Here is a 19,475-nt window from a genome sequence, read left to right as displayed (position 1 = left end):
CATGGCAATGGAAAAGGACCTAAGTCCAAATAGTGTTGACCCCTCCCATCCCACACCCACTTATCCTCCCATTGTCTCTCATGTTGTCCAAGAGCAGCTCAGACAAGTCGGATCAGTGCCTGGTGTTTTCCTTAAGACTAATGCACACAAATATAGGGTTAAAACTACAGTGCAGGCCTGGTTAAGTAGATATCCACACACAGACATACAGGCAGTGAAGACATGCACGGGGAGACAAATAGTAAGTGCTATCTCACTAAAAACATAAAAACAAATTAATACATAATTTTTCATCCAAAACAAGGTATTTTACAGTGCAGCTGTGCATTCTCACGATGCACTCAAATTCAAACTGGACTCTAACTGTGAAAGACAGATCATTACACCCATCTAGTGGCTTTCACCAGGATGTTGATCATATTATGTATGAAATAAGGTTTTCAGGGTATAATCAAACAGTTAAATTTGAAGATTTACTGACTTAAATTATTTTTGATTAAATGTTATCACTGTACCAGCTACAGAAGTAAATGTCACCGCCTTAAAAGTTCCCACTGTTGCCAACGTTGCAGTAAAAAAAGTAGCCATTGGCTGTCCTAGAAGTCGCTATAAGACGCCATCGTCTAATTTGCATTTAATTTGCATATGATGTTGTAAAATGCTGTCGGAAAAAAGCATAACCTTGTAGGAGAGACAAAAAGTGACTAAGAACACCCTAATTACGTTAATTAATTTATTAATTGTCCATCATTTCATCGAAGTAAAATAAGTAATATTTTTCTCGGCCAGCACCTCTCCCATCACACTTTGGCTATTGATAACTTTTTAAATTAGCACAATTGAACAGCGAATAACAGATTATGTTGTGTTTATTCAATGGCCCACATTAATGACTTGGTGTGGTTCGTGAGTAGCACACTCTTCTGGTGAATATATGTTATAGCAATTCATTTGCAATTCATGGCTTGTGACTGCCTTTGGGCGGGGCGGACCCGCCGCTGCTGATAGAGCACACAAAATGCAGCACAATACGTGCTTTAAACGTACCAGAATTCCCCAACGACGCCGAAAAAGTCGCTGTGTGTGTGTGTGTGGGGGGGGGGGTGTTGTTGGAATGTCGCTAGATCTTTAAAATCACCAAGTTTGCAACACTGAAAGTTCCGCTTCACGCAAAAACGATGTGAGACCATGTGTCGTAGGTTTTGTTTCTCATCGGACTATAAATGTGGCGCTCAAGCGGGCTCCTTCAAAATCAATATGGCATCCAGAAGAGCAACACAGGTGGAGAGTAGTGTTAAAAACTCAGCCGCAGATGCGAAAACGTGGTCTTTTACGGTTTTCCGTGAAATTAGTTTTCTCTCCAATATGTAATGGAAGTTTATATCGTAGATTATTTCTAACATAAAGCTGTGCAAGTTACGAATATAATTCAGCTGTCAATTTATTGTTTCTAACATAAAAAGCTATCGAACTGTTATTTTTCAGCTCCAAATATGGGAACACCTCAAATAAAACAATCAAGAATGCAACAGGGACGAAACGTAAGTGTTCATAATAAATTGACTTTTAAGTTCTACATAAAATTGGATATGTTTCCGGTTATTTAACGTTACATGACAAGATGTCATTATAATTTCACTGATGGGGTTTCAATTCTTAATTTTAAAAGCATCCTTAAAGTAAGGACCCAATACACAGAACGTTTACAGTCCATCATTTGCGTTTTAAATAGTGGATTTAATGTGGACTTTTCCATATTTAGCAACTGTTGTCCAGTCTCGGTATGTCCAGGCTCCTGAGAGGTTATTAGTTTCAAAGGTAATGTCATGATTTTCATTTGGATAATGTAGTTCTACAAAACAAACCACGATTATACACATTAAATTCATACCTTTCTGAGTTTTAACTGATCATTATCTTGGTAGGATTTTCTATCATTTGATTATGCTGGTGTGGTGAACATGGTTATTTAATTTTCACAATTCAGTCAAATCATGGGGCGACATGGACTATCACAACGTGAAGTACTGTACTACAGTATTATTACATCCATCGAGCTGATATGACACCACCCGATAGGTGGCAGTGTACGCTTTAAAATGGTTGCGGTGTGCCCGTAGATCGCGTAGAAGAAGTGTTTCTCGATGAATTGCCAGAGTGCTTCACTTAGCATGTGAGTTTAAAATTATATTGTCCGTTATTTACGTTTTTAAGACATGTAACATAGTGTTATTTACATTGGGTAGGCATTAATGCATTGCGTTTGTGTGTACTGAGAACTGACATTATGGCGTAATACGATTCCGTAATATGCTAGCTTGTTTGCCACCTAATTGCTGGTAAAATATAAATAGCATATACAAAACCCGTATTTTAGCAATGAACAAATCTGACACTGAGAGTGTGCGCTCTGTTAGGAGAGTCCGTGCGGACGTCTTTAAAAATGCAGTTATTTTATGTGATATCGGGTGTATTTTCAGACATCTTTGTAAGGTAGATTACTTCATCTTCAATTACTTATCGGATTTATATTGAGTGTTGGACCACATCAAGTCAACTTAGTGCTTGAAAAATTAAGTACAAATTTAAGCCTTTCAGCATGGATAAGATAATATATATGAGGTGTTAAACTTACTTTAACATCTATCTTATTTCATTAAAATTTAATTGTGCGAAATGTTTTTTTTTTTTATTATTTTTACTGGAAATGCTACATGTCGCGTTTGCATTGTGGTTAGTGCGGGGTGAAAAGGACACAGCGTGCTGCAGCACTGCAGTGGCATATAGAGGCATGAAAAACATTTGACTTTCTTCCCCGGACTTCTTGATTATCAAAAAATGTAAATGGCTACTCTGATGACTTACTAAGGTGTAAATCCATAACCTGGCTTGCACGACCGCTGTTTTAAATACTTTTGACAAAGAGAGCATGTAAAGTCTCATAAGTGTCCTATTTCCTGTAGTTAAAAGTACATGATGGTGTAATGTAAACATCTGCCTCAGCTCTACCTCCCAGAGGAAGGATGTGCCAGCAAGAGAAGCACGAAGACGATGGAACCAGGGCCGCGGACGAGGCCGAGGTAAATCCCACCTAAGACGAGTGAAGGAAGACGTCAAGCCAGAGCAGCATGGAGAGGAAACCACACCCAGAGGAGTCTGCCAGACTATGTGTCCTGCTGTGGAATTGCAGAAGCGGGAGTCCCAGAACCGTCTCCACCGCTTTGAGATGCTTGCGGGTACAGAGAAAGACCGGCGACCCCAAGTTGACCCCATGCGCGCAGTTAAGGAGTATTCCAGACCGGCAGCTGGGAAAGACGCTGCTTACGCCGCTGACCTACGACCTCCTGTCGTGTTGTTGAAAACTGTGTGTTATCTTATTGATGAGATTGCTGCTTCTCATCTGTGTCCTTGGACTGAGGCTAGTAGCTTTTTGTAGTTATCCAGGAACATTATATTATACTATAAACACTAACAACTGTGCAACATCTTTTTTATATCGCATTACAGGTGTATGGCTTTGTTTTTGATCGCCTGCGCAGCGTCAAGCAGGACATGATCATCCAAAGGGTGCATGGCCCGGACTGTGTGGCCATTTTGGAGCGGACTGTACGCTTTCTCATCTACGCCTCCTACCGGCTTTGTGGTGAGCCTCTTCGGCTTTATGACCCGTGCATCAATGACACACACCTCCAGGAAAACTTGAGCTGGCTGCTGGACTGCTATACACACGGAACAGAGCCGCATCCCAACCAGGAAGAGTTCCAGGCTCTCAGTATACTCTATAACTTAGGTGGGTTTCTTAGTTTTGATATTTCACACGTTAGGACACTTTACTTGGTACACATGCACAATCTTACAACATTTAACACACGAGCTGAACCTAGCAGTAACTCCCACCACAATAATAAAACATATTGTTACAATAACACCTGCTAAAATTGAGTGAAACTCTTGCTTACATCCTCTTTGATTGTACATGTGTACATAATGACTGAGTTCTGTATACTTTGAGTCTGTGATAAAAGTGATGGGGCACCAAACCCTCCCCTCGGAGGTGCCGCAAGGGTAGGCGCAGCAGCTTGAGAAAAAATTAAAAAAAATTTTAATCTCCTAAGCTATGTTTAGCTTTGGTTCCAAGTACGCTTGGGCCGGTATGAGATTCTTACGGCATGATAACCTTTGGCAAAAATATCACGGTATTATAATTACAGGTCTAAAATGTTATTTTGAAATATCTTTATTGAAAAGAAGAGGATAAAAACTTTTCTGTTGAACAATCATTTAAACAATATACTAGAACATGATGGAAGTGGAACATATGTATTTAAAATAAATAACAAAAAAATGAATTATTTCAAAATAAATAATTAATAAAATGCAGTTGTTAATGCAGTCTACGGTGGCTAATTCTGCAACTCATGTCACCATCAATAGATCATCAATATTTTCTGACTAAACGAAAACAAAGCAAAATACAAATAAATGCAATCACTGGCTCAATCAGTGTTTCAAAAAAGGTCACAATATAAATTAAAAAAAAACTCGTAATGTTATGTTATTTCATAGCGTGGTGAATGTGCAGGTCACAACTTGTCCACAAGTGCTTGTGGGGTTGTGTATATGCTGAGTTTTTATTAATTTACTTGTGTGACCAAGTTTCACTTCTGTCTCCAGGTAAAGTGATTGTGGTTAGCAACTGTTGCGAAGTAGTTGTTGCTGAGTGGAGAGTAAACTGTTTATACCACTTATCCTCGTCTTATGTCTCGTTCTGAATCACATCTCCAAATTTGGTGACCCTCGACATGAATAATACTGTATGTCGACCGACCAACAATGACAACAGCGTTGCAGTACCGGTGGAATGATGACATGTTTGCCTTCTTCGAGTTCTGCTACCAAGCGCCATTGCACATGCGTATAACAAGGAAACCTGTTAACAGTAAATGGAGTAAATCTTCTAAATGTGCATCCCTTTGGAGGAATCTTTTATGTGAGTACAATGTTTTCACTTAATGCTATATTATAGTATTTTGTCAATTAGATAAGTTTTAAGCTGCAACCGGTACTGCAACATGTAGAGTCAATACGTGTCTACACTTCAAGCGATTAAACAATGACATTTGCGACATATTAGGTTATGATATTCACGTTAACATGTCGAAAATGTACTTCAATAGTGGTATGTGCTTATACATTATTTCGATAGCTGCAAAGCCTGTGAAATAAGCCAGTGGAACTAAATCCACTGGCTACGGGATGTGAAAACTCTACGAGGGCACACGTCGCACCAGCGCCACTTGATGCTTCCAGGCAGCTAGGTCAAGTTTATTTATAAATCACATTTTAAAACGGCCACTACTGCCCCAAAGAGAGTGTAACCGAGCAGGTTAGGATTCCCACTAATTTTACGGGAGTGTAGAGTGAACAAAAGGACAGGATCCGGAACTGCAGGAGGCACTTTATTCTTAGCCGGCTCGTCTCTCCACTGACTCCCGTCAAGCGACTTCAACATACAGAACACTTCTGGCCTTCAAAATAACCACATCCTGTGGGGGTACAAAATAAGGACGTTACAAAAAATAGCAAAACAAAGGCCAAACAATTTTGTTTGTCATGCTGTGTAATAAAAAAGAAGTAAATTCAGCAATACTTGGGTTGCAATTGTTTTTAATAGCTATTTTCTTAACCATATTTGATTCTACAAATTCATGTTTGTAACAAAAGCTAATTATTAAAAAAGAAAAGGATCGGGATTAAATCGACAAGACTATACAAATAAATTGGATCGGAAGCCAAAAAATGTGCATCGGGACATCCCTTGTTAAAACATAAGAGGCTTAAATAAAGACAAACGATAAAAAAGCTAAAAGCAATTTTTCAAAAGTACAAATAAAAAAAAAAGAAATAATTCCAGTTCAATTTGCGTTAAAAGCCGGTGCAAACAAGTGTGTTCTTAGCAGTGATTTGAAACTCTCGACTGAAGTAGCGATTATAAGGTTTGAGGGCCGCGTGTTCCAAAGTTTGGGGACTGCTACTGCAAATGCTCTGTCTCCTCTGGTTTTCAGCCTAAACCTAGGGCACTCTAATAGCTCACAGGACCGCAGAGCTCTGACCAGAGTGTGCAGAACTTTCTCTCATACTGTAGGACGGTATTTGACTATTTTCGAGGTTTTTGAAACCGTCAATTTTTCATACCATAGTGTACCTTGAAACCGGTAACAGGCCCATGCCTAGTTCGAAGATAAAATGAATTGATTTTTAGTTCCTACAGTTAATGAGTTAACAGTCTGGCATGAGCAGAAAACTCCACTGAAGGTTTCTTGGGGAGGAGGTGGGAGTTCACAGCGTTCAATCATAGGGAAGAAGCTGACAGGAGCAGAATGTCAAACAATTACTCCACAAACAATACAATAAGCCTCTAGTTTATTTGTTATGCTGATAATTAATCAAGGGGAAAATCAATACAAAAATGTGTACAGTTAATCCGAGATGCTCACAAAGATGACAGGTTAGATACTCACTGAGCTGAAGTCTCAAAGTTTGCTGACGTCACACATGATGTTTTCAACTAGATTTGTGTGGCTTTTAAAGCATTTTTAAACAGAAAATTGTGGTTGACCTGAAATGTAGGACTTGAGAGGTTCCACTGTGTGTGCACAAAGATGCAATTGTCAACTGAAGAGTAAACACATTGTTTTATCTCAATCACCACCAGGTTCATCTCGCACAGTGCAGCACGTCATGGAGCTCCCAACACAGGTTCGCCGCTCCCCCGCTGTAGCACTCGCCCTTTCCATTAACCGGGCCTTTCTGGAGCGGAACCCTGTGCGTCTGCTGCAGTTTGCCAGCAGGCTGACCTTCCTGCAGGGCTGCGCTGTACACCGTCACCTGATGGTGAGTCGGAAGGACCTGCTGCTGATATACAGCCACGGCTACAACAGCAAAAACTGTCGCTTTCCCCTGGACAGACTGTGTAAGCTGCTGTCTTTGGACAGTTCTCTCACAACAACTCTCTGTCAGACATATGGAGTGGAGGTCAATCAGGAAAATCAGGTGGTGTTTTCCAAGGCTGCTTTCTCTGAGCCAGAGCAAGGAAAACTAAGATGTGCTCTTTATCACAACATTGTGGAGGAGAAACAGAAGGACCTCACTGTTGGAAACATTGTTCATGGCTGTTCTTGACACAAAGGAAGTAGTTAAAACAACAACAATGTAAATACTTCCAGCTCCAGGTTTTCTTACATGCATTTTTACAAGTGCCTACACTGTAAGACTGAAGTTTAGGTATTTGTTGAGGTACGCATGCAGCCACAAGAGCTACAGTGATGTGAAAAAGTGTATGCCCCCTTTCTGATTTCTTATTTTTGTGCATGTTAACACTTAAATGTTTCAGATCTCAAACAAATTTAAATATCTGTCAATGACAACACAACTGAACACAAAATGCAGTTTTCAAATGAAACTTTTTATTATTAAGGGAGAAAAAAAATTCAAACCTACATGTCCCTTTGTGGAAAAAGTGATATCCCCTGAAACCTAATAACCGGTTGGGCCACCCTTAGCAGCAACGACTGCAATCAAGCGTTTGCGATAACTTGCAATAAGTGGAGGAATTTTGGCCCACTCATCTTTGCAGAATTGTTGTAATGAATCGCCTTTGATGCCACAGCATCTCTATAGGATTCAGGTCAGGACTTTGACTAGGCCGCTCCAAAGTCTTCAGTTTATTATTCAGCCATTCAGAGGTGGACTAGCTGGTGTGTTTTACATCATTGTCCTGCTATAGAACCCAAGCTGGTTTCAGCTTGAAGTCACAAACAGATGGGCGGGCATTGTCCTTCAGGATGTTTTGGTAGAGAGCAGAATTCATGGTTCCATGTATCACAGCAAGGCTTCTAGGTACCGAAGTAGCAAAACAGCCACAGACCATCACACTACCACCACCATATTTTACTGTTGGTATGATGTTCTTTTTCTGAAATGCGGCATTACTTTTATGCCAGATGTAATGGGACACATACCTTGCAAAAAGTTACACTTTTTTCTTGTCAGACCACAGTATTTTCCCAAAGGTCTTGGGGATCATCAAGATGTTTTCTGGCAAAATTAAGACGAGCCGCAATGTTTTTTGTTCAGCATTAGTTTTCGTCTTGGAACTCTGCCACGCAGGCTGTTTTTTCGCAGTGTCTTTCTTATGGTGGAGTCATGAACACTGACCTTAACTGAAGCGAGTGAGGATTGCTGTTATTTGCATGTTGTTGTGGGGTCTTTTTGACCTCTTGAATGGATCGTCGCTCTGCTCTTGGGGTTATTTTGGTTGTCCAGCCACTCCTAGGAAGGTTCACCATTGTTTCGTCTTTGTCAAGTAGGTCCTATTTAAGCGATTTCTTAATTGAGAGCAGGTGTGGCAATCAGGCTTGGGTGTGGCTAGAGAAATTGAACTCTGGTGTGATAAACCACAGTTAAGTTACGTTTTAATATCACTTTTTCACACAAGTCCATGTAGGTTTGGATTTTTTTTCTCCCTTAATAATAAAAAGTTTCATTTAAAACTGCATTTTGTGTTCAGTTGTGTTGTCGTTGACTGATATTTAAATTTGTTTGATCTGAAACATTCAAGTGTGACAAACATTCAAAAAAAATTACTCAATGGACAAACACTTTCACACCACTGTATTTGATGAGGTACGTCTGCAACAACAAGAGCTATCTGGAAAGTTCTGTCTTTTGCAACGATGCCGTTTTGATCTACACTCTGACGTTTGCTGTGGTGTAGGCCTGCATTGCATCATACTGAGAGCTTTCTAACATGGTATTAATGCCAAATTTATACACATATTTCAATATTAGGCCGTAAAGTTCTACAGCACTGGAAACTACAACCATGACAAACAATTTCTTGACTGAGCTTTATTTTTTTTTTTTCAAGGGTCACAGAAGAAATATTTTACAGCACAATTTAATATAAATGCTCTTTTTGGTCTATGTGTAGTATGTTTTGTTGGCGTTATCAGTCTTCTACAGTATATGTGGAATGGCTGTGAAGAGTAGTAAAAGTTGCATTGAAGTTGCATATGAACCTCTTTGAGACCAAATTCATGACGGGCTAATGCATATGGGCCAGAATACCAAAATAAAAATGGAAATGAACGCACAGAAAAGGTAAAGATTATTATTTCTTTATTGTCATAATTGTACATTTTACATGCCTACATTTGACTACAGCAATACGATGCTCTCAATATTTTTGTAGTGTAAAGTTAATTTGTGTGTGGCCGCTTGGGGGCAGCAGAGAACTGTCATTGCTATCCTCGTCGTTGCCAACCAACGAGGAAAAAATACTTGAACACATTTTGGCATTAACTTGCTTTTTTTCTGAATAAAATGTGTTCTTCACACCACATCTTCTTGTCATTTGTGTCCTTGCAAAGCAGGATGACACGTCTCTAGTCTCTACATGGTACCACCAGAACCATGTGAACATACGCATGTTAATGTGAGCCGTCCCCTCGCTCCATCCAGGCTTCAGTCAGTCAGTCCGCAGTCACGCCGAGTGGAGCCAAACTTGAGTGACGCCAACCTGATCTTTGTCCGTCCAAAAACAACTGCACTGCTACCATCGTGGACCTTAATGTTAAACCTTCTCTTTTTTTGATTGCACGGCGAAGTGGGTGGACGCGTTGACAATTTGTAATGCTGAAATATGAGAGAAGGGAACCGGGGCGGGTGAAGAAGAGAAGAAGGAGACACATGGGAGAGGAGTGATGACGAAAAGTTGATCTTTGCTTCTTAACGCTGCACCAATCAAGCCATCGAGCTCAATGGATAGACTGAGGGGGCTCTAAAAACTAATTACGCTCCTTCAACCTTTTCGTGTGGATAGGGGGGACAAGGTCACCAGGACGAGGATTCTTTTATTGCACAAGCAGGATATCGGCTGAGTATTGAGGGGAGAAAATGCTGCGGTTCTTGACAGCTTTAAGCCTTTGGTGGACTTTGTTCATGTGCAGCTTGAACTCAAGTTGTGCTCAAGACAAGGCGTGAGTAACCCGGCGTGAACGTACACTCTTTATTTAGTTTTTATTCACTTTGCAAAAGTGCAAAAAAGTAGACTCAGTATGCAGCTTTATCATATCCATTGTTCATAAACATGTGAGTGCTCTTTTGCTATGTGTTGCTTGAAAATGACAAGGTTATTATAGCACAGTCATGACTGTGATAGACTGTCACTTGCCGCATGCATAATGGATGGATGTTGTGACCTTCAGACGTTTCTTCTTTCCAAGAGGAGGGAAGAGTAAACAAACATTTGTCAGACTTTAATACATCCACAAGGTGGAAAAAATGTGGAATTCAACCAACAATAACAGCTCGGTGAAGTCCGTGTGATTACACATAAACACCTGATCCTAGCTCTGTAGATCAAACGAGTCCAGTTCTTGGTCTTATTATCCTCCATGAGGATTTTCTCATGACTCTCAGGAACTGCACTTGCCTCTGGCTGTAATGCTGCAGCGCTATAATGCCAACCACCTGATCCTTCTCTCAGGCATGCAGGCTGGGTGTGCACTCCTAATTTGAGTGGTCTTCAGTAGGAAAGCCAGCAAGTGGGCTTATCGGACTTTAGAAGGCCTACATGAAGGGCTACAGAATCTCGCATGCTTGACATAATAGATCCCATTTGGAGTTTTTATATGAACACTATATATGGAATAGAATGGCACTCAGTAGAGTGCAGACCTCTGCCAAGCTTCAGCTGTTGTGCGTGTCAGTGTCAGTTTCTGCAATCAGCAGCATGTGCTCTGACAAGAACCAGGCAGTATATGGCAAAACATGGCCTTAAACACAAAAGACATGTCTGTAGCCTTGTTCATGCTGCCTGTAAAAGCTGGAAGCTGGAATTTTTCTGCCATTTTTCTGAGAAATGGTATCACAAAGTCAACTCGGCAATTTCCACCTTCCAAAGTTAACAGAAGTGGAATGACCCCTGTGTCTAAGGGGACGCAGGGGACAAGTGTATGAAGAGTCACTCCTCACACTTCTATCTCCTCCCCTGTTGTGTTGAAAGCAATTGTCACTGTTCAACAAGTATTTTCTGAATGCTGACACTGATGTTATAAATCATGTAATTATCTGATAGCACGATGCTTTGTCGCATTGTGCAAGTGCATGCAGTTAGGACAACACAAGTAATCCCTTGCTTATTGCAATGAACTGGTCCCAGGGCAGACCAAGGGGAGCAGAGGAAGTGGCGGACAGGAAGTGACGTCAGGGGTTCAGAGTTGAGTTTCAGCTTGCCGTGGGTTACGGCCACAACAGTAGCCCTTGTTTTTATTAGGGATTATTGTGTCTGTTGTGAGATAATTGAAGTCATCATCAGTGTCTTTGGATGTGTCTTTTGAATGTCTTATATTTGTATTTTACTTCATTTAACCGTTTTTATGCTTGAAAATGCTTAATTTAGGCAAAAAATATGTAACATTAGCTTAAAGCAGTGGTTCTCAGTTATTTTCTGTCATGCCCTCACTGGGGACAGAAATATTTTCGCACCCCCCTCCGATTTGAAATACAATTGACAAACTGATTATATACATTTTTTAAATATCTATTATTTATCTGTACTGTACAGACTGAACTTGAGACTGAAACCAGCAAAATGCAAAAAAATGGCGAGCAGTGAAGCATACAAGCATATTCAAATTGCATGCGGCGTACGACTAATTCATACTTGTTGGGAGGTCTGCACTAATATTGAAAGTCCTCCCTGTCGCTCACGCCCCCCTGACACTTCACCGCACCCCCCCCAGGAGGCCCGCCCCACTGGCTTAAAGGCAGGGCAGTACGCTTAGCCTTTTCACTAGGAGCACATAAAAAATTTTAGAGGAATATGAAATTTCTTAAATAACACAATTTCATTATGAACACTCAAACAACATACCCAGTAACACACATGTGCACTCATACATATAAACACAGTGCCATGATAAGGCCTACATCTCCCTGGGACTGCGGTCCACAAATATTAATGTACCATACATAGTCTGCCATACTACCTGCCATACGCACATGGAGCTACGCATACAGTCACATCACATGACTGACATCACATGCAATTTACATTAGTAATGATCATATATCACACAGCACTAGAAGAACGGCATCGATATCAACCCAACTGACGACAACAATGTCAGGTAATGTTTTCCAATAATAATAATAATGATACCATGTATGTATAAATACAGTGAATTTCTAAACCAAAGCAATGTAATGTCATTCTGGCATGTGTATCAGCAGGCGATTTTCATTTCGATTTTGGCCAGCCTTCTCATCTCCACCTCTAAAATCATCACCTGCGGTCACCGTCGAGGGTGGTTTGTTTAGTCGCATCATAGTTACATGACACACAGTTGTCTCTGCAGGTGATGTGCCGCTTGGAGTGGTTGTTTTGGTAGACTATCCTTTTTTTTTTTCTTTTACCTGCCTGCTTCAGCCCTTTGCAATATTTACAGAACATGAGGTTGTTGTCAAACTCTATCCAAGAGAAGAGTTTGATCCAATCTGATTTAAACTTGGAAACGTTGCTAGCACTGTCGGTAACACCAGTGCTAACGCTAGCTGTTGCCATCTCCTCTGGCTCAACACTGTCACGGTTCCTCTCACCGATTTTCTCTCCCTCCTTGGTTCCCCTTTGAAAATACGACCCGATTTTCATTTGGCAAAAGGTCAGTCATCTTTCCCGCAACGCTCCAGTATCCTACTGATAACAATTAGTTATGTCAGTGAGTGCAGCTTGTGCTGTGTTCTGTGTTTTGGAGGTTGCCCATGTGAAAAAGAAAAGCTGGAGACTTGTAGATACAGATGCGTGAACATTTTACTCTAGTTTGATTCACTTTGTATGGACTTATTTCAGGAGCAAAATGCGAATGAAAGGGTTGAAAAATGTTCTCGCACATGTGCTCCCTTTTTATTTTTTCTACTCGCACAATAATTTCTAGCCGCATATGCGAGTGAAAGGCTTGCACTGTACAGCCCTGCTTAAAGGGATATTTTTTTTACATGAAGTTGTATGACATCCCCATCAGCAATGTAGTCCATCAACAGTGACTTACCCCCCCACTTGGTCCTGTGTGGTCGGATTTTGGTGATGAGAAACAGTTCCGGTTAGTTGCTGGGGTTACTTAAATAAAGAGTTTGGCTTCTCAAAACAATCTGCGTTCGAAAGAGTAATAGATTTGCATGATAAAAATGCCTCCTCAAAAACATCAGACTTGACAAATCACTCGGCTTTACTTTCTCAGATGTCATATTAATGCGCGCTATCGGCTGTCCATTGCTGTGTATGTGATGAAGATGCATCTGCCGTGACCGTCGCAGCCATCTTGTTTACCTATGTGCTCCAGAGCAAATGAAGATCACATCTTCAAGTTTTAATTTTTTCAGTCAATCCACGCGTGCTCAAAATCCTTTAGTTCAATCGATTGCAACTGGACTGTTCAGATTGTCTTAGAAGACGTTTGGCCTCTCATCCGAGCAGGCTTCATCAGTTCATGCTCAATGACTAGTAGGACACACACCAGTCAGATGGGACAGCCCGAGTCTGAGAACTTGGTGCAGGATGCAATTTATTTATCCTCTAAAGGAGGACGCAGGTCCAGACAGGAATGGTTTGGCTCTTTATTGTTGTCAAATGAGCAAAGGATTGTTAGTGGAGTGGGGCCTCTGCCCGCCAATGATAGTTGTTTCCCATTTCCCATTTAGATATAATGACATAAACCGAAAAACACGCTAACCAAAGTTTCACTGTAGTCCAGGAATGGCAGAAAAATTATCATGAGACACTTGAATCTCAACATTGTATCTGTTTTAAACCTCAGCGCCATATGCTATACCTGGTTGAGTTCCCCTTAATTAAAAATCCCCAACCCACTTTGCTCGTTTAATTGCTACAGCTACATAAACTACAATGTTCTATGCCAGATGGCAGCCAGTCTTTCATTCAAATACTTTAGTCTTTTTTTTTAAGTTTCCAGACTGTTTATGAGCATCAAAGCTTGACCTTTGCACTGTGACTCTAGTGACAGGCCCCTTTCCTTCAATTAAATGTCAAAAACCAGTGTGTGGACCCCACCCCCCCCAAACGGACTTCACTGTTGTGTCAGACCACCTAAAGAAAGAATAAGACAAGAGTGTTCAGCAGTAGGTACCTTCTCCTCCCTAGTAAGACTTCCATTAATGCTAATCTCGTGTTGGAATGTTTGTGTGCTGTTGTGTAAGAGCACATATGGCCATACAGGTCAGGAGAAGGGAAGCAACTAACGGCGGAGAGGGGAAGGGGAAAGGTGGACGTACACTTCCTGTATGATTTGCAGTGACTTATATTACCACAAGCACTTCAAGTCAAATAGGCCTGAACTCCTCTCTGGTCTTTGAGCTTCAGTCCAAGTTGAGTCATGGCAAGTGAGATGCAAGCAAACACACTTGCTTACGTGTCGTGAAATATTGAACAAGCTTGAAGCGCATTTGAAGCTTGCCTAACTAGACCTCAACACTAAAAATATACAGTACATCCTAGTAGACTGTGTATTCATTGCATTTATTTGGGTTAATATAATCACAGGTAATACACAATAATAGCTATAGCAAAAATTCTGCATGTCCAAACATATAGAATTGAAGGTATTGTTGTAGTTTGCAGTGGTGTAGAACGGCACTGCATCATACTGGGATGTGCGTCTCTATACTTTTGTCAATTTACTGTCCTAGTATGATGCAGTGCAGTTCTACACCACAGCAAATTACAATAATAAACATTGTTAAATTACCGTATGCGAAAATGTGATGTGATGCAAACAAAGGTTGGAAAATGTCAGATTTATTTTGTTTCAAACATTCCATGGGAAGTTTGTCAGTATTCAGTATTCAGTATTTTATACAAAGTGTATTGCAGTATATATGGTACTGGTTTAGTTTATTTTGAGCATGCTTTACGAAGCCACTTACATTGTAGTATATCACTCTTTCACAATTCAACATGTCCGGAAAGGAGTAGGAAGAAGCAGTTTGCGTATATAATGTCAAATGATTAAAAAAATGTAATCAGATTAATCGCACTTTTAAAATTAATTAATGACAATTAATCACCATTTGCAACTATGCCTGAAATATGCCCATTTTTACTGTATTGAATTAACAGAAAGATAAATGACAGGACAATGTATGTATTAACAGCTCCAAATGAACTGAATATGTCAATCAAGCTAAGAGATACCACACAAGTCTCAAAATCTATTTGTCTAACACTAGTCTCTTTAATGGTAGCAGAACATTTGAATCACACTTTAAACAGTGTTATTATGAGCAGTGAGGGGTTGCGTTCAAAGACATCACGTAATTTAAGGTAAATTTGCTCGTTTTCAGTGTATTTTCTACCATACTTAAATGTAGCAAATTGTACATCCGAATTAAGAGTTAAAAGTGAATGATAAGAATATCCACTTCATGCTTTTCTTTGGCTTCCTGTTTATTTACACACACACACACGCACACACACACACACACACACACACAGACACATTATAAACCCGTTTTTGTGACGTTCGCCGTGTACCTGTGCAATGAGAAAGAAGAAGTGTCTGCCGTGAGCTCGTTATTTTTGACAGCCCTGGAATATAATTAATGATTTTGGTTTTTTTAGAGTTGCAAATGCATGAATTTGCCAACAGCATTTTGATCAAGTCACCGGTGAGCAATAAAAATAATGAATGTTTAACAAACCTGTGATTGAAATGGAATCTGCAACAACTAGCAGATTGCAATGAAAGTTATATCTTATTTCTTAACTGCTCGACAGTTGTGTGATGAATGTGATGGCTTGCATGTATAAATCCCGTGATGTCAAATATAAGACAACCTGTCATAGGGAAAAATAATATAGTAATAAAAAAATAAAAATAAAAATAACATATAGACATATAAATATATGCATAATATCCAGGTCAGTATTCCTTTTGATTCTTTTTAATGTGGTTCTCAATTCCCACCCAGTTTCAGGCCCATCTCTTGTTGAGCCGTATGTTGAGCCATATGTTTGCTTGAAAGTACTGTATGTTATGCTCATTATGCATTATCTGTTTACATTTACATTTATCTCTTAGTTGTCATATTTTGGAGGTGTTTGAAATCACCATGTAAAGCGCGTATATGGGATTTCCAGTGTAAATGAGCATCTCGCGAGTGCATTTGTTGTAATGCATGAATGTTAAATGTCAGAGAAATTATTTGTATCTTACGTGAGTCATAACTGACATGAAAAGGCTTTGAAATGGAGCTCAACTGGAGTCTCTCTTGAGACCGTATTATCTGTTTGCTGAGCTAAGTCAGCTGGGATAGGCTCCAGCATGGATGGATGGATGAGCTGACAAATAGAGACCAAATGTTAGCACACTCCTGCCCCTTGCCCCTGACACCTCACCTTGCCTCCTGCCTATCATTTGAGAAGCACTGCTATAAATTAATATTACTGTTGATGAAAACTGTTTTTTTTAATCCCCAAATTGTGCAAGTCTATTTAAGACTAAGAGTTGTTATCTTGGTTAAAACAGAATTTGTGATATACAGCAGCTCTTTGTATTCGGTCTCATTACACAGGTGTAGGTGTACCTAATGTTGCATCGCCACTGACCTATCTTTTTTTTTACTATCATCTCTGTCCTCTGTCTCTCCTCCAAGGGGCTATTTGGTGGCTGCTCCCTCTGTCTTTCGGGCGGGAGTGGAAGAAAGCATTAGCGTGACCATCTTCAACGGCAAGGCGGAAACGCACGTGCAGGTGCAGCTGTCTGTGAAGGGACAGACGGTAGCGCACAGTCATGGCTCGGTGCTCGGTGAGTACACATAGACACAATGAAAACAAACACATGTAAGCAAAAACACACAACCCCCCGAAAAACATGACCTGCTGCTCAGAGGTACTTAATCTTTTACGTTATGCTACTCTTTTCTTCTGTGTTTTAGACAAAGGCACCATCAAGCTGAAGGTGAGTCAAACTACTGCTTATCTATCACACGTATAGGGATAAACAATGTGCTCATTTAAGCTGTGAGAGCTGCACAGTAGCAAGCTTTGGATGGACATGTATCCTCCACAAACACTCTCTCGACCCCTTATGAGGAAACACCATGTACAGTACATATCCACTTGCTGAACACTTTATTAGGTACAGCTTCACAATCTATTAAGGTTCAATACAAAAGCGATGTCAAAAATTCGGTCTTTGCAAAGATAATAATGCTAAATGATTGACGTGGTCAGATGTGTTTATTACTGTGGTTTACATTAGTGTGGAACCGCACCGGTACATACTCAGAGCTGTATCTAAAATTTGGGTCACCAGACAACAGGAGCAAAGTATGATAAACACCACCTCTCACTATTATGTAATGCACTTCTACAACCCGGCAAACCACGTCACAATAATGAACACATTGTCAAACAGCACAGCGAGAGTCATGTCAGATTGTGTCACCATAGCAACCTACAATAAACACGTCATCCTTCCCCCATTGACCTGTTTTTAGTAAATGCAGCCCTTATCCTGTGTTTATGCGTGTGTGTCTGTGTGCCACCAGGTTCCCTCCGGGCTGAGAGGCCAAGCTCACCTGAAGCTGTGGGGGAACCGTCACCTCACAGAGGGAGGCTACATCTTCCACAACTATACCACCGTCACAGTGGAGAGCAAGGGCACAGCTGTGTTCATCCAGACCGACAAGCCCGTCTACAAACCAAAACACAAAGGTTTCCCTTATCAGATAATACATTTGTTTTTGTAGGAATGAGTCACTAGAAATACATAAAATAAAGATGCAGTCAAGGGAATATAGTAATGTAATAATCCTCTGAGGGCTAAATGTACTTGAAGTGGCACAAAACCTTAGAGGTCAAGCTGCCATCAAAACTCTTGAGACTTCAGCTCACTGAGCATCTATAGAGGTGTGTTTTTGCTTTTTCTTTCTAGCAAGAAAGTGGTACACATGCTGGCTGTTCTGTGGCTTGCTCAACAATAAGATGACAACAATATTAAAGAATTTGCCCGAAAGGCAGTGCCACCTATCTCTCTCCAGGCTGCTCAGTTCAATATGGTTTAGTCAATAATAAGCTGACAATAACAAGAGACATTTCAAATTAAAAATATGTAATATGTTGTCTTTCTCTGTCTTTCTCAGTGCTCATCAATGTCTACACAGTGGCACCTGACTTAAGGCCTGTTAATGACAAGGTAATGTTCATTTCTTGAAATGAGCTGTTTTTATTTCACTCAGAACTATGTACTTTTCACCATTTTATTCTTGAAAATATATTCTGAAAAAATGTTACTTTGTTTTGCTGGTGTGCATGATACTTTTTCAAGAAGGTTTTTATATTTTTGAAGAAAAATGTTGTATATTTTTGAGACCAAAAGCTGTAATCTTGACAGAATACACATCTATATTCTTGACATAGCAGTCCTATATTTAAAAAAAAAACAAACTTGCAATCTCACAAGAATAATAAGTTATTTTTATTAGGATTTTGTTACAAAAATAAAGTAGTGTATAAAGTATAAAAGTTATAATTGTGAGATTAAAGTCAAATGTAATTATTTTTCGTTCAATATTAATTGAATATTTTAATTTCTGGTTGTTAATTTAATATATAATAATAACAGAAGTAAAGTTCTAACAATTGCTCAGGTAATAAACTGCTGCTCTGTTATCTTCATTTCTACTCATTAAATTACTGATTTGTTCTCATATTACAGCTTTTAAAAAAATGGACTAACCTCATCATTTGACAACTTTTTTCTTGAAAAAAATATGTTTATTCTTGTAAGATTTTTTGTGTCGTAACTTTTCCACCACTAACTGGTAGGATAGGATAGAGCAGTGACTGGTTGCATAGAAATGTACATACTGTATTTATTTGGGTCATTTCTGTTAGAATATCAGTTCCAAATATACTTTTCTGATGTTTGTAGCTGTAAAGGTTTGTCATTCCTAACATCCTGTGCTCTTTTCTCTCTTTTTCCCTACTTTTTGCAGGTTGAGGCTTATATTTTGGTGAGTGGAGTCAGGTGGGATCACCCTGGAGTTGGCACCGGGGGTCACACATCCGGTCATGAGCTGGGGGGGCCGTGGCAATGTTGGTTGGAGTGAAAACAGGGAAGCTCTCTGGGACAGTGCAAGGACAAACACGCACCATCATATTCACGCCCTTCTCTTCACCTTCCCCATAGACAGCCTATCTCTATATGAAACGTTCTGCTCAAAGATAATAATGCTTTGTTTTGATCTATCAGTGTGCAGTTGTACACCACTGCAACTCACACTAATACTTCTCTGAGACTTATCATTATTTTCTGAGTAATGGCAGAATTTTTGTATTGGATTTAATTAGTTTGCACGGCCATGTGTACCTAACGTTGTGGATTACCATTTAC

The 19,475-nt window shown here is 40.0% G+C and overlaps 2 protein-coding genes across 4 annotated transcripts in view; both read left to right on the top strand.

Moving 5' to 3' along the window:
* Positions 1–1,271: 1,271 nt before the first annotated feature.
* On the top strand, positions 1,272–9,383 carry sac3d1 (SAC3 domain containing 1). Of its 3 annotated transcripts, none has more exons than XM_054789704.1 (4): positions 1,272–1,541; positions 3,004–3,418; positions 3,508–3,790; positions 6,716–9,383. In XM_054789704.1, the coding sequence occupies exons 2-4, from the start codon at positions 3,167–3,169 to the stop codon at positions 7,180–7,182; spliced, it is 1,002 nt and encodes a 333-aa protein (XP_054645679.1). In that variant the 5' UTR covers positions 1,272–1,541; positions 3,004–3,166; the 3' UTR covers positions 7,183–9,383. The 3 variants fall into 3 exon arrangements, with proteins under 3 accessions (XP_054645679.1, XP_054645678.1, XP_054645677.1); XM_054789703.1 differs by lacking the exon at positions 1,272–1,541 and adding an exon at positions 2,086–2,173 and having other exon boundaries at positions 3,508–3,643; XM_054789702.1 differs by lacking the exon at positions 1,272–1,541 and adding an exon at positions 2,086–2,173.
* Positions 9,384–9,533: 150 nt separating this feature from the next.
* Positions 9,534–19,475, top strand: part of cpamd8 (C3 and PZP like alpha-2-macroglobulin domain containing 8) — a 54,514-nt gene continuing 44,572 nt past the window's right edge. The window contains exons 1-6 of the mRNA XM_054790471.1: positions 9,534–10,040; positions 16,732–16,883; positions 17,014–17,036; positions 17,629–17,794; positions 18,223–18,275; positions 19,078–19,095. Of these exons, the coding sequence (XP_054646446.1) occupies positions 9,958–10,040; positions 16,732–16,883; positions 17,014–17,036; positions 17,629–17,794; positions 18,223–18,275; positions 19,078–19,095 (495 nt within the window). The 5' untranslated portion in view covers positions 9,534–9,957. The remainder of the gene's footprint in view (positions 10,041–16,731; positions 16,884–17,013; positions 17,037–17,628; positions 17,795–18,222; positions 18,276–19,077; positions 19,096–19,475) is intronic.

The sequence above is a fragment of the Dunckerocampus dactyliophorus genome, chromosome 10 (assembly GCF_027744805.1).
Source record: "Dunckerocampus dactyliophorus isolate RoL2022-P2 chromosome 10, RoL_Ddac_1.1, whole genome shotgun sequence".
Classification (NCBI taxonomy): Eukaryota; Metazoa; Chordata; class Actinopteri; order Syngnathiformes; family Syngnathidae; genus Dunckerocampus; species Dunckerocampus dactyliophorus.
The sequence above is the reverse complement of the archived record's forward strand: the minus strand, read 5'-3'. Positions and strand labels throughout refer to the sequence as shown.